Source organism: Polypterus senegalus, chromosome 3 (genome assembly GCF_016835505.1).
Source record: "Polypterus senegalus isolate Bchr_013 chromosome 3, ASM1683550v1, whole genome shotgun sequence".
Classification (NCBI taxonomy): Eukaryota; Metazoa; Chordata; class Cladistia; order Polypteriformes; family Polypteridae; genus Polypterus; species Polypterus senegalus.
Genome location: NC_053156.1, coordinates 238,350,871 through 238,366,805, shown reverse-complemented (window position 1 = coordinate 238,366,805; position 15,935 = coordinate 238,350,871). Strand labels below are relative to the sequence as shown.

General features: G+C 36.1%; 1 protein-coding gene across 1 annotated transcript in view; it reads left to right on the top strand.

The window, feature by feature from the left end:
• The window catches only part of ankef1b (ankyrin repeat and EF-hand domain containing 1b), a 44,415-nt gene that overhangs the window by 8,668 nt on the left and 19,812 nt on the right, over positions 1 to 15,935 (top strand). The window contains exons 2-3 of the mRNA XM_039748813.1: positions 14,202 to 14,590; positions 15,510 to 15,709. Of these exons, the coding sequence (XP_039604747.1) occupies positions 14,239 to 14,590; positions 15,510 to 15,709 (552 nt within the window). The 5' untranslated portion in view covers positions 14,202 to 14,238. The remainder of the gene's footprint in view (positions 1 to 14,201; positions 14,591 to 15,509; positions 15,710 to 15,935) is intronic.

The following is a 15,935-nucleotide window of genomic DNA, read 5'->3' as shown; positions in this document are numbered from 1 at the left end:
AGTTATATTTTCTACTCTACAATGAAAATTATTTAAGCCTCACACCCATATACACACTTCTGTATATATGTATAATACTGAAAAATATATGGATCACACAAATTGATGGCACAGTGGTTAGCACTGTGTATCACACACATCTAGTGTCCTGGATTGAAACCCCACATCAGGTTGTTGTTCATGTGGAGTTTGTGCATTCTCCCAATATATGTGTGGATTTTCCTTTTTTTATTATGAGTACTCTAGCTTTACTCTCACATTAACAAATAAAGGTTATGTTAATTGCAGATTCTGAATTGGTCCTATGTGATTGTGGATGTTATTGAGCCCTGTAGGGAACTGGAACCCTGTACATGGCTATTTCCGGTCTTCTGCCTAGTGATGTTTGGTTAATCTCTAGCCCCTGTGAACTTGATTTGGGTTTAGTGGTTTTGAGAATGTAATATTATTTTATAGTCAATGTACTTAGAAGCATTTGTATAATACTTTAGATGATACCAGCATTTTTCATGTTTGGTAAATAGTTTTTAATCCTTCATAATCTTTAGAAACATTTTAAACTTGTTTTAATACTTTGTTTTCATTATTAAAATTGATTAATCTGAATTTGTGGCTATTACAATATGTTCCCAGTATTACTGTCTATTAAGGTTTGGTGACACCAATGCCAGCCTGGCTTGTAACTGTATATAAAATTTCAGTTTGATACTCAGATTCAGTTTGATCTTTATTTTATGGGCCTATGTAATGCATATTTATGTGCATGCATGAGAGGTAAAATACAAAGTGTTCACCCCACTTAATTAAATTATATTTCAATATCAGTTATTAATATAATACAAATTTAAAGTGAAAGTTTGTTGCCATTGAGCAGTAAAAATATAGTGAAAATGACAAAAGCATATTAACCAATTAAAGATGTCAAACAAAAAACTTGCTTCATTGTGTTTTTTTTTTTTTTTGGAGTCCACCTGCAAGATCTGACTGGTAGTTTTATCCAAGATACAAAAATCTCAAGTCAAGGAACAGATCTATAGCTGCATAAGATTAGACCTAATTCATGTGATATTAAAGTATGCATTAGGCAAAACTCTTGAATAGTGAAGAGGCTGGAACCCTCAAAGGAGATTTACAAGACACCATAAGCATAAACAGGGGTACAATGGTATTTTTGGTATGAAAATTGTGGTGGGGATTTTCCTTTTTGTGTGCAGACTTTTTAAATGTTAACATTAATTTACCTAATAGTATGTGCCAGTCTTTTTGCAAATGACTTGCAACGTCATGCATAGTTCGGGTCACAAAAAAATAAATCAAACAATGGGATTCTGGTGCCTAGCCTAATTGGCTTCAGATCATTGTGATACTATGTGACATCATCATATTCTGACAAAATAAACCAATATGGATTTAAGTAAACAGAGAGCCTTGCAACCACCCATAACCAGGAATAATACTGTATATTAGCTATGTACTGCCTAAATTGAAATAGCAGCACCTCAAATTTAGAACTAAGCGGCTTTGGAGTGAAAAAGGACAAGCATGATAACATGCAAATAACACATAGAATACACACATTACACAACCTGAACACAATACTCTTGACCTGGGGCTCTTCAGTAGCAGTATTAACAACTGCACAGACAGGAGTTAGTTGGACATTGTGAAAGCTGGCATACAATTAAAAAAACAATTTTCTAAATACCTGTTCTTTCCACACCGGGACTCTGCACTTTTTTGAAATAGGGCATTATACTACTGGCTTGTTTTCCATGAAGTAGAAGAAGCACACATGAGAGTTCCTTAATGGCATTTTCAAATTTAGTGCTGTCATGACGCCCTTCTCAGATCAAGGTGTTGCTCAGTCCCATTCTGGTCAGAGTATTAGCTTGTGCTCAAGCATTCCTGATACTGATATGATTTTTTTTTCCAAATTCCTGTGGCTTCCTTTAAGAAGCAGATTGTACTTGACCTTTGGTACTAGGCATGTGCCCCATTACTGCTACCTGGAAAAGCCTGAATTAGAAGTGTAAATATGCAATTAAAAAATAAAAAACGAAGTCTGTTTTCATTTTAACACTAGGAATAAGAGGCTACAGCCTTTAAGCCCATAACTAAACTGAAAAGGTCAGGCTGCGTAAAAGTATAGAACACTGTAGGGCCAGTAAAGTTACAGTAGTTCCATGAGCCATAAACAGACCTGAAGCATGAAGACAATTTCACATACTGTAAAAAAAGCAATAACAAATTTCATTGAACATATAATAGGAAATTTGAAAAAATGCTAAAGAGGAGAAGGTTGTAATAAACATGTTAATAATAAGTTGAATTACTGAGGAAAGCTTATTACTTATTTTGAACAACTTTAAGTCAGTTTGTGGTATACTTCCCTTTAATGCAGAAATGCCATTGCAGTGGTAGCAGATAGTGCTGGGCGGTATAACGGTTCATACCAAAAACCATTTTTTATTTTTGTTATGATATGGCTTTTTCTTATACCACTACACTGGTTTAAATAGCCTAAACAACGTTCAGAACGTGGCGCAGCGGGAAACTGTTTAAGGGGGGGGACCTTTTTCACTACTGCACCGCTAAACGCACATGCAACAGAGTACATGCATTAGTGGAGGTACTGAGCAGTGAAAATAGACAGAGAACATTCTGAAACTGAAGCTGTAGCAGACGATAAAGTTGAACATGATGATACAGAAGAAAGGAGCCGTGTCCGTTGTCTGGAGATAGTTTGGTTTTAAAAGGTCGGATGTGGACCATTATGTTCAAATGTATGAATACTGTTTCTATAATACTGCAAGCTAAGTTGTAATTGTTTTATTTTTTTCAATACTGTATAATGTACCAGGGTACTGTGTAATAGTGTGACGACATGTTGAATTTATTCTCAACATTTCTACTTTATTCTCGCCGTTTATGTCGAGATTAAAGTTGACATGTTGACTTTATCCTTGTAATTTGTCATTAACGTAAAACATTATAAACTAAACTTCATCATAAAATGAATATTTAATTTACTAGATTTTCTCAAACCCCATCATAAGTTAATTTAGCACATTAAATGCTTTGTGTTAAGTGTTCCCCAACCCAGTTTTTAATCGCTACGTGCTTCTTAAACGGACTTTTTCTGCACTAAGAGGAGGCACAGGTAGCGATCACCACACAAATACACTAATTTCATGATATTCCTGCACCCTGAACATTTAGAATGCCAACATAAGTACAGTACTTGATATCATTTTCATGATGAAATACATTACAGAATTTATTAATCATGTGGGGGCACGGTGGCATGGAGGTTGCACTGCTGCCTCATAGCAAGAGGGTCCTGGGTGTTCCCTGCCTTGAATTTGCATGTTTTTTCTGATGAGTTTACTCAGCGTGCTTCAGTTTCCTTTCAAAGTCATGTAGGATGTGGGGTTTTGTTATGCTGTATTGACCCTGCTAATGTATGTGTTGCTCGTATTCACCCTGCGATGTGCTGGCGCCCTGTTCAGGATTTGCTTCTGCCTCGCACACAGTAGTGCTGGGATGGGTGCATCCCTGAATGGATAGCATAATTAAACATGTATAACGAAGATTTTTTTTTTTTTAAAGTTCTGAACACTCCGTGGTCTATGTTTATAACTAGTTATAATTTCACAAAGACGTTTATCGTGTGGGGATTGGTTATGTGGAGAAAGAAAAAGGAAGGATAGGAACTGGGGGTTTGGTACATCAGACAGAGACAGCACGCATGCAGTAAAGAGAGCCCGCTCAGAAGAACATCCATTGAATTCTGTGTTCGTGTCTCCAACCACCAGATCACGAACCCAACATTTACACAATATTTAAGTTAAACCTGTGCGATACCCATTCATACATCTAGTTTTCTGGAGCCTCGTCACACCTGCCATAAAGGTCTCTACACTGAACGTACACCTGGGGACCACTTACTGCGAGGAAGCAGCATTACCGCCACACTACCGTACATGTTTAATACCTTCTTTAATGCATTTCATTGTGAAAATGATATCAAGTATTTATCTTCGCATTCTAAATGTTCAGAGAGCAGGAATATCATGAAGTGAATGTATTCTGTGCGACAATTGCTGCCTGTGCCTCCTCTTAGTGCAGAGGAAGTCGGTTTAAGAAGCGCGTAGCGATTAATAACTGAGTCGGGGTACACTTAACACAAAGCATTTAATGTGCTACATTAACTTATGACAGGATTTGAGAAAACCTAGTAAATTAAACATTGATTTTAGGATGAAGTTTAGTTTACGACATTCTACTTTAATGACAAAATAAACTGTGGAAATGTTGAGTTTATTCTCAACATAGTTTTTTTTTTCCTCAGTGTCCATATTTTCTTTTTTCTTCACCGTGACCCTAATAAGTTTCCATAGGGCTATACAACAGATAGCATTATAAATTCAAGTTGCAGTTTTATTATCTATACTAATAAAAGGCAAAGCCCTCACTGACTGGCTCACTCATCAATCCAACTTCCCGTGTAGGTGGAAGGCTGAAATTTGGCAGGCTCATTCCTTACAGCTTACTTACAAAAGTTGGGCAGGTTTCATTTCAAAATTCTACGCGTAATGGTCATAACTGGAACCTATTTTTTTCCATATACTGTAATGGAGTTGAGCTCGATGGCCGTGGGGGGCAGAGTTTCGTGTGACATCATCACGCCTCCCACATAATCACGTGAACTGTCAACGCAGTACGTAGAAAACAAGGAAGAGCTCCAAAAAGCGCTGAAGAAAACATGCATTATACAATTGAGAAGGCAGCGAAACAATAAGAAGCGAGCGACTGACACATACAAGCATATTCATGAGTGCAGCTACTTTGGAAACAAAGCACGGTGTAAACCTAAAGTTTAAATGAAGTTCATAGACAGGCTGCCGATGGCGTTTGTCATGCCCACGGCTAATGCGGGATACAAGTTTAATGAGAGGACACAGGATATAAACGAGAGTTTTGATCACTTAACTAAGTTAAAATTGCTGGTGAAGGCTGTGCTTATGTAAATTCTGAGAGACTGTGTTTGTGGGGGGATTGACAGTTAAGGCGGGTGGGGGAGTCACGTCATCATCTCCCCTCCCATTCACCTCATTTCGCTCTGAGCTGAGCTCTGCAGCTAACGCGGTCTTGCGGAACCAACTTTGTCACGCTGCCACCAAATACTCACAGAAAAATCCACAAGTTAATACACACGCTGTCTCTAGAGTTTCTCCACACTCTGAATCCTCCAGGCACTACTTACAAAAGGTTACATTGACAATCATGTTACGTTTTTTTTAAATGTTTCCTTTTCTTAGCACAAGCACAGCTGAGAAGCTTCGATGCATGTGCTCTATAACGCGTTAAAAATAACGATTTAATCACACTTTGCATTCCAAGCAAAGGGGAACTTCTGTCAATGCATGATTTCCTGGTACACCGATTACATTGATGCACACATCAGAGCTACAAAAATGTAACAGTCGGAAGAAAGCGCGTTGCTAGGACTGATTGGAGGAAAATTTCATTTCAAAAGACTACCCGACGGAAGCCTTGATAAAAGCGTGGTTTTGTGCACATATATGTATACTGTATATATATACAGTATATGTATGTATGTGTGTGTATATATATATATATATATATATATATATATATATATATATATATATATATATATATATATATTAGGGGTGCAACGATACACAAAATTTACGGTTCGGTTCGGTACTTTGGTGTCACGGTTCGATATTTTTTCGATACAAACAAATTTTCATGCCTTTTTTAATTTGTAATTTATTAAAATTATATATATTTCTTTTAACTCAAAATACAGTTTTAAATTAAATGTTGCTGAAAAACAAAATAAAAAATAAAAGAGTTTAGAAACGAGTTTATTACAGAGAAAGGTCCCTTTCCAAAATAAAAGCTATGCTATACCCTTCTTCTGGGGTATATTCTCAGGAGCATATTGAACATATCATGTCCCCATAAAATGAACCACTCTCTGATGGACCTCCCCTCACACTCATCTTCTGGAGTGCTAGCACTTAGCTGCATATACAACAAAAACAACTTAAATAAAAATATGTATTGCACAGAAATGCCTTCCTAAATATATTTTGAAACTTTTGAAATGTTCTAAAATTAAGGTATCAACCACATACAGTTCTGCATTATTTGGGGATCCCTGACTGTATTTTCTATACTTGGTAGAATATAAAACAAACACACCCAATGGTACATGCTTCCTCAGTTTGTTTGCCCAGTTGATTTCATACAAGGGACGCTATTGGCGGATGGCTTAGAAGCTACCCAATCAGAGCACGTATTACATATTAACTAAAACTCCTCAATGCTATAAGATATGCCTATTGCGTGGTGCTCGATTGTTTGCTTGTCTCTGCCTCTATCTCACCCTCTCTGACATTCTCCGCGCCTGACGGAGAGGGTGTGTGCTGAGGTGTTGTTTGCACAGAAGCTTTTTGCCTAGTGGATACGGACGCTCCTCTAAGAAATGCCGCTTTATCGAGGTGCGTCCAAAAGCTCACTTATTGATTTTTTTATTGTTTGCTTTAATCTCGTGCTCTCTCTCTCTCTCTGACGTTCTCTGTGCTTGACGGAGGAGATGTGAGCAGAGGGCTTTGCACAGAGGCTGTTTGCTTAGAAGATAGGGACGCTCCTGTAAAAATGCTGAAAGGCTACCTTCGCATTGATCCCTTCATTGCCGCTGCTTTATCGCGGTGCTTGCATACTTAAAAGCGCAACAGCCCTATTGATTTTTCATTGTTTACTTTACTCTCTCTCTGACATTCTCCGCTCCTTACGCGCACTTTGAAGAGGAAGATATGTTTTCATTCTTTTAATTGTGAGAAAGAACTGTCATCTCTGTCTTGTCATGGAGCACAGTTTAAACTTTTGACTAAAGGTTGTTATTTCATGTCTAGAGGGCTCTAATAATGTTAAAAAACGTATTTAGAAGGTCGTAAACAGGTTTTCTATGCTCTAACTGCGAAAATATTAGATTTATAAATAAAGAATCCTACTTCGTGGAAATTCATTTATCTGTCTGGAGCGGATTAACCGCGATAAACAAGGGTTTACTGTATAACTGTGCGGAGAATATTTATAAACAGTGTGGGAGAGTTTCTAAGGGCTTAAAATATATAAAAATAATCATACAAACATATGGTTTCTACTTGGATTTTTTTCACCTATCGGGGGGTTCTGGAACGCAACCCCCGCGATCGAGGAGGGATTACTGTATATAATTTTGTATCGTTCAATACATATGCGTACCGAACCGAAAGCACTGTATCGAACGGTTCAATATCGATACATGTATTGTTGCACCCTTAATATATATATATATATATATATATATATATATATATATATGTATATGTATATATATGTATATATATGTATATATATATATACTGTATATATTTGGATGTATATGTATATATACTATATATATGTGTGTGTATATATATATATATATATATATATATATATACAGCAACACCAATGACAATGTCAATCATGTTACGTTATTATTAAAATGTTTCCTTTTCTTTTTCATTACTTCTTTAACACACTACTTCTCCGCTGCGAAGCGCGGGAATTTTGCTAGTTTATGTATATAGCTTAGCTTGAAGCAAAGTCCATATTAATGCAGTTTGCCTTAGTGATGATGTCATCACCAAGTTGCACTTGTTTTATTTTATTTTTATTTGGTGAATACTGTGTAATGTACCTGGGCTTGAAGTCTTGAAATAATAGTATTATTACTGGAAGTTGCACTATTATTTATTTTATTGTTATTATTTATTAGTTTAAATATTATACAGTTTAATGATGGTAAAGTTGTTTAAAAAGTCACTTTAACGTGTCAGAGGACAGAGATTGTTAACATTAACAGAAAGTGTAGTTGGTTTACAAACAATATTTACTATTTATTCCTTTTCTACGACATGTTCAGGGCAATACAATTTTTGACAAGCACCTCTGGATATTTTACTAAGTCTAAATGCCTCTTTGGATGGTTGAAAATATGTTGTCAACATTTTAGTTTAAGTTGTTTGCAAAATTTGTTCAAAAAAAAGACTCAATATTTTTACTGCATCTGTCATGCAGTGGGATTCCTTCGCTTCATTAGTGCCACCCCCTTGAAAGCTATCACTTTATGGGGCCATGCAAACCTTTATTAATACTTGTGTGCACATTAAAATGTTTTTTTTGTACAATGTACAATTTTAATGACAGTCTACTGTAGTAATTGCAGTGGAAAATGTGGTTAACATCCACTCATTCATGGGGAAAAAAATACCATTGAATACGGTGAAACCGGTATATTTTTGAAAAATACCGTGATACAGAATTTTGGTCATACTGCCCAGCACTAGTAGCAGGTATAGACAGAATCACACTTTAAAAATAAAAAACTGTTTATCCAAGTGCTTAATTGGGACTTGACAGATCTAGTATCCACTATAAGAAATAAACACACTTTTTAACCTATGCATGACTGGAAAGCAGGTGGGTCCAAAGTCACATTGTGAATTATAATTGAAGGTTGTCAAACTGATTCCTTTACTAAAACTAGTCTGACCAAATGCAGGGCAGTTGTAAGCTTTGGTGTGTCTTCACTGTCTATTTTGCTGACTTTAGACAGCTGTGGAATTTCTGAGTGTGTCTCACCAGGAAGTGGACAGTACTTTTTGAAAAAGAATGTTTGAAATAGACCAGTTTGTGCAACAGAGAAGTGAATATTCTAAAGTGATAATGCAGCATTATAAATGTCAGCAATCCTCAAAGTCTGACACACACATCACCCGTTCACTCTCAGACTTCTATCTTCAAGCTCCAAAGGCAATTAAGTAACCCACTTTCAAAGCTATTGAAGGTTCCTGGGTAAAGTTAGAAGATAGGTAGAGATGAGGGAAGATTTATCCCAATTTATCGCCAGATTTTACAATTGAAAGAAAGACAACTATTTCAGTTCAATGCCAGTTTTATTTATTTATAAGACCATCCTCTCAGTTCACAAATGCAGAGATACCATAGCAAGTCTGTATAATGAAATCCTATTGTTAAGATCTAAGGAAGTTCACACATGGAAAACAACTGCTATGATTGCAGCAGCACACAAATGGCAAAGGCCTGAGACCTCCAAAATTAACCCAAAACAGGCCAGCTTCCTCACCAGCCTTCCCTGAAGATGCAAACTTCTAAGAAAAGCTGATCTCCCACTTTATAGATTGGCTTCAGTCTACCGTGGGTGGGTGAAATTGGGTTTTGGCTTCAGCAGTTCAGAATATTCTTGAAAATCACCAACCAACAATAAACATGCTTCATAGGGGGGAACCATAAAACTCTGGCTTGCAGTAGCAAGTCTCACAAAGAAACATTATAAATAAAGGAATTATTCACTAGAATATACAAAAATAACAAAATGTTCCATATAAGAAAAAAAAAGAAATAAAATGAGTTGCCTACAAGACAGTCCAAAGCAAATAGGTCTGAATATAAAATCCACAAGAATCAAATTGAAGATCAAAACCAAAGGACATATAGTACTCACAGAACCACCAAACACTAGAGAATACAGAAATAAACCTCATTGAATACCTTTGCCTTTATAGGGCTGGTGTCATGAACCAGAGCCTCCATGAAAGCCAAAAAGTGTGAAGCCTTAAAAATGCCTCAGAAAGACTTCACTGGTGAGGACAGGCCTCTTTTACCTAACTGGAAAAGACCTCAGCTCAGTGGGCTTAATTCCCACTCAAATGGCCTACCTTAAACTTTGTAAAAAAAAGGTGTCATTTTGCTCGACTTCTCATTGCATCCATAATGGCTAACACGGTATAACACCTTACTACTACACGTATAACCATAAACAGTAATACACTTCAAAAGACTTCACAAGAATGAATGATTCCCACTTGACCTGCCTGTCTCCAACACCTTTACAGGGCTTGGGAAAGTTCTTAAATGATATGGACAGAGGGCCTCTTTGGGTTCCACCCACAACACTCATGGAATATACTCACATTCAAATAGAAAGTACATAATTTTAAAAATAACATGCAATGAAAATGCAATAATAAAACACACACAAAAATAAATAAAACACACATAAATACATGGAATACCAAAATAGCTGAGGGAGGTCCCTAAACTATGATGGACAGGTGGCTTCATCTTTTGGGGATCCACCCACAAAATAACTAGACACACATAGATACTAAAGAATAACCAAACAGAAAACAAAAAAGCAAATAATACATAATTAAACAAATGATAAATGAACAGAACAATATTATAAAAAAAGAGAAACAATGACCAATTTTGAAAAGTGAATAAAGAAGGTAATGAGAAGCTTATGTGGATTTTCTCATTCGTCTTCATGTCCACATCGGGATTACTTTAACTTAAGAGTAAATTGTCCTTGTATGATTAATTGTGGGTGCATGTGCAAGTGTGCCCTGTTATGGAGTAGTTCCCCATCCAAGGTTGGTTCCCATATTTTACCCTCTAAGAGAATTGATGAAGTAATGACCTGGGCAACTGTAGCTATGTTAATTTAATTCAGATCATTTATTTATTTAAATATTTTATTTCTTCTGTTGAATTCAAAGGAAGAGTGCTAAAACTGTTTTCTTATCAAGCTATTTATGCTGTTTAAAAAAAAAAATCTATTTCTTATCTCCTCTAACTTAAAATGGTTGGAACTTACAATGCATTGATCATACTATCATGACTTCAAAGCACATGTCTAGGAGTTTACAGCTTGTTATGACCACTGTGGGATATTGTGGCTGACTTCTGTTTTGGTGTTTCAGGGACAATACTCAAGAAAAGTGGAACAATATCCAGACATGAACCCAATTTGGTTACTTTTCCTCTGTGTGGAACGAGCCCCGGACACAGACAAACAGACGACGTTTTTTACCCAACACACACATTTTTATTTACAATAATATTTACTAGTCCATGCACAACCCAGTGCCTCTGCACCAATCCCTGAAAGTCCAGGTCCCTCTCTCCAGTGCCTGCCTTCTTCAGGCCGCCTCCACTACTCTCCAGCAAGACTTTGTCCACTCCTCGCCCGACTCCAGTCATCGTACGGTGGGAGGCGGCCCCTTTTATACAAGCCCGGATGGGCTCCAGGTGCTTCCCGACACTCCCCTGTGTGGTGAAAGTGCCTCCGGACTGCACTCCGGGTGTCCACAGTCTTCTTTGTGTGGCGTAAGTGCTGTGGTCCAGGGCTCTCCAGGCACCAGGGCGCCCCCTGGCGGTGACCACGGGCTCCTACAGGGCTGAGCTTCCAAGCTCTGCACCTGTGGTCCCCAGCGCAACCAGGAGGGGCGCCCCCTTGTGGTCTGGAAGAGGCGCAAGCCCTCCTCCAGACCACTTAGGCGTCCCAGCTGTGTAGCACCCCCAGCCACATCTGTCAGAAGTTTTCTACTTTCTGGGATGCTCTAGGGCGATATTCTTCTACTGTCATCATGTTTTTATTCTTGTAAGGATTTTTAAAACGTTATCCTTAGGTTTTGTATTTCGTAAAGCTTTCAATCAAGTATTGTCACAATCGTGTGAAAGGCATGTTACTATTTGTTAATTTTCCTGTTGTTGATTCGACTAAAACAATGACTTCCTAGACAGTGTGTCTGCCACAGAAATGTCTTTTCATAGCCATTGTACAATTGTGATATGGTAGCCTATATTATTTTGAAATTGCATTTCAGTGGATTTAAATATTTTCTTATTTGTTTTTTTTTTTTTTGCAACAACATGGCATTCATAGCTATATTGGTGATACTGCTTGTACTTAAACATATCGTCATGCTAAATTTCACAGTGACTGACTTCTCACTGAGGCTTTTTAGCTTGAAAATTCTGGAGGGGCCACACAGACTTGAGACAGAGACTCTGAATTAAAATTTTTAAATACAAATTAATACATATAGTTCTCAAGTAACCAATAAAGTTATGTTGAGAAACCAATCATTTGGTTTGAGGCACTAATAGAACAAAAATGGGTGTGGCTTAAATGCACTAGCATATTTATATACAGTGTCACACTGATGATAATTGTATTAACACTTGATAATATATTGAATTTTTAAGGTGCAAATAACATTCTGTAAATATGTTAGATTTAACAAGCAGAATCAGGCTTTGTACATAAGAATGCACAAGTCATATGTATAGTTTGTGTTTTAAGACGTAATTCTTGCTCTGATTTAATCTATTTTTCTTGTAAAATATGCAATAAGTAATAGCTGCTATGTCTTTTCATTTTATTTTTGTTGCAGCTGTCATTTACCTGAAACAACTTAATGTTTCTTGACCTGTATTAGAAATTATGGTTCAAAAATTTTGTTGAAAATATATATCCATCTCTCTATTTCTCTTAGTAAAGTGAACACAGTATAGTGTCACAGATGAAACTATACATTCAGACAAACTCTTTTTCTTTTGATATGCAAGGCAAATGTAGTTAGACGCTAATACTTGGACCATAGCCTTTCTTAAATGTAAAATTTTCCCCAAAGACTTTCCATGTTTTTCTGTTCCTTGATTCCTGTTCCTTGATTCTAAGACTGGAATTATGGAAGCATGAAGACAGTATGAAATTTGACCAGTACTGCATATAGCACTTTGTATTGTTTCAAAAGAGATTATTTTTTACATTATTTAACCACACCAGTTTACTTGCAAAATCTTCTCCTGAGAAAGGCCATTTTTATGTAGTGCTCCATCTACTGCCATTTGATGCAGTGCTTTTGCTTTAAAAAAAAAAAAAAAAAGAATCCCTGTTGTACTAACAAGTATTTTTCTTGGTTAATCAGTGAATCTAAAGTATTATCTTTTTCAGGGCCAGTGTAAAAATAATTCTGCTTCTGTATCTTCATTATTTAGCCATAACAGTGTTAACAAGGAATATCCATGATGTCTGATATAACATGTATCCCTCACCAGTTTTTGCCTTCTGACAACTTATTCCCTGAATTCCTGCAATTACTAGTTTTTATGACTAGTTCATGTGGAAATATGTATTCCTGTTTCATATAAACAGTTTAGTAACCTAGGTTTGCCATTTATTACATTTGATATTGGCAAAGTATTTGCAACCAAGCTCAGGTTCATCCTTGATAGCTCATAATCTTCCCTTACTCATAATTACAGTCCCAGCCAAAACCTTGGTACACAAGTGACCAAACTAGACACATTCAAAAAGAACTTCTGTTACCTAGGTGGTAATCATCATTTTTCTGACCAGCCACAGTTTCAACACTGCACTACAATAGGCTTTTATGTTAAATACTGCTGCAAAGTTATAGTCACTTTGAATTATATTATTTCAAAAATCTAAAATAAATTATAATTTGTGCTATGAACAAGATAGTTAATTTTTTATCATCACAAGGTGAATAGGTAATAAAATATATCCTGTATTTTCACAAAAAATGCAGTCATCTAATGTATCTAAGATAATTACTACCACGTTAGCACAGTAGTTTATTGCTGCTATTTGTTTCATTTTGTGTTTTATGTCTTTTGCTAAATGACTGGAGACTATTGTATTGAATACAAAAAGCAACATTGAATCCAGAGGTAAAAGTAAACTTGCAGACTATTGTTTCCTAGAGGAGATGTGCCTAAGGTCCTCCAAGGGGAGGGCTGGGACCTGAGGATCTTTTTAGGTAGGAGTCAAACTGATTATTTGCTAAGTGCCGCGGCTAAATGCTCATTTAACACTTTTACCACACAGAAATGGAAGAAGAGTTGCTTTGTAGTCTCCTGGTATGTGGAGATCTTTCCTAAACTGTGTATATTTGCTTTTTCAGTGCAAGAAGTCTGGCCCTTTCAAACAAAGGAATTCACTGTGATTCTCGGGGACAAGCTGACCTTCGCATTATGTGTTTTTTGCATATTTTTTATTTCTGTTGTCTTATTTTATTTTCATTGTGTTCAATATATTGTAATGTAATGGTTTAGCAATAAAATGAATTGTATGTTTTATGTTTGGATGGCCCATTTACGGCAACTTTATTTTGCTTTCTAAATATAACTTGCTGTGGTACTTGGCAAAACAAGATTGAAATAAAATGTAATTCTACTGTGAAAATTAGAATATTGAATAAATGTGGCACATTTAGAGTTTTTCTGTCATTCTCTTTTTATAGGTTATAGCATCAGGAAAGAGCTATTAAGTCTGCAGTTATGGCAAGTCCACTACCACAAGGACGACTAGCAGTACTTCAGACATATAAGCTCCTCCAATGTGTACGAGAAGAGAACAAGCCTCAGATAAAGAAGATGGTTGAGCTTGGTGTTCCTAACCTCATCAATTTAGTTGATCCTGGTGATGGAAACAGTGCCCTTCATTTGGCTGCATTAGATAACAATGCTGGCATGTGTAGTTTTCTTCTCTCATTGAAGGCTTATCCTGACACACAAGACAAAAATGGATGTAGCCCAGTAATGAAAGCAGCTGAACTGGGGCATGATAACATAGTCGCAGTGTTTGCAAAGGCTGGAGCAAATATGAAAGTAGTGGACAATGAGGGCAAAGGTATACAAATATTTTATTTTTTATTCAATCAGTGTATGATTTTAAAAACAAATATGGTACATAATGAGCTAACAGTATTGTAACATGATTTTTAAAGATAGTTGTTATTCATAGAAAACAAACACAGGTACAATTTTGACATTAAGTGCAGTAAAGATAAAGTTTATACCTACAGTAACATGGATTATTTTAATATAATTTCAGAGAAGACACTGTATATTCTCAAAATTCAAGTTTTAATAATCTTAGATCTAACGCCACAAACATTATAAACAAAATTCTCAAAAGTGCCTCTTTTCCTGCAAGAATCTGCATTAGAAGCCCGTCATATTAGAATGCGACATCATGGTGCAATCTCCTCGTGATTTTACTGTTTATATGCATTTTGTATAAGTAATATACAGGTATAATCCTTTAAACTGAGAAAATTATTTTTACACCAGTACACCACATCTCCAAAAATATGCAGAGATACATTATTTGGAGATTAAAAATTGGCCCTGTGTAAGCGTGTTTAAAAACATGCTGTTGAAAATAAGTTTCTGTTAGGCTAAAAAAATTAAGAATATCCCATTTTCATCAATTATTGCTTTGCCCCTTTTCTATACTTCTCTTTAACCCCTTTTTAAATGTTATCACCTTTATTCTTTCTGTTTCCTCTATGTTTTGTGCTGCAAGCATCTTTTCACTTTACTCATATAATATACACTAATCTAGGCACCATGTGTGCCTGCCCAGTGAGCATCATAATAATGTCTAGTTCTGAATTGAACTCACTATTTTAGAGTATGTTTAGGTGTGTCATATTCTTTTGCTTGTTGGAAACATAGGTTTAATTTTTCTTACCTGTCAAGTTTAGTATGTGTGGTGTGAGTATATATTGTCTAATATATATTTACATATTTTTTTCCATTTTTAGGTATTTTGTTTTATTGTATTCACTCTACTAAAAGACATTTACGCTGTGTTCAGATTGCTCTCTCACACGGTGCTGATGTTAACAACTGTTCAGTCTCAGGAAGACCCATATTTGTTTTAGCTTGTGAACAAGCTCTGACATGCAAACCAATATGTATGAACATTTTGGAAAATGGTGCTGATCCAAATGCAACAGATCAGGTAATCACTGCTGTTATGAGAGTTTTATGGATCATGTTTAGTTGTGGTTTTTATTTTGTACTCCTTGAATTTTTTGGTATGCATTTAGTGGTGTGCCATTAGGTCATTTATCTTATTTCAATAACTAACAAGCAAAGTAACAACAACAAACAAAACTAACTAACAAAAACAAAAAATAGTGTCAGTAGTAGGCAATACCACAGATTCTCTGGAAGAAGGTGAGTAA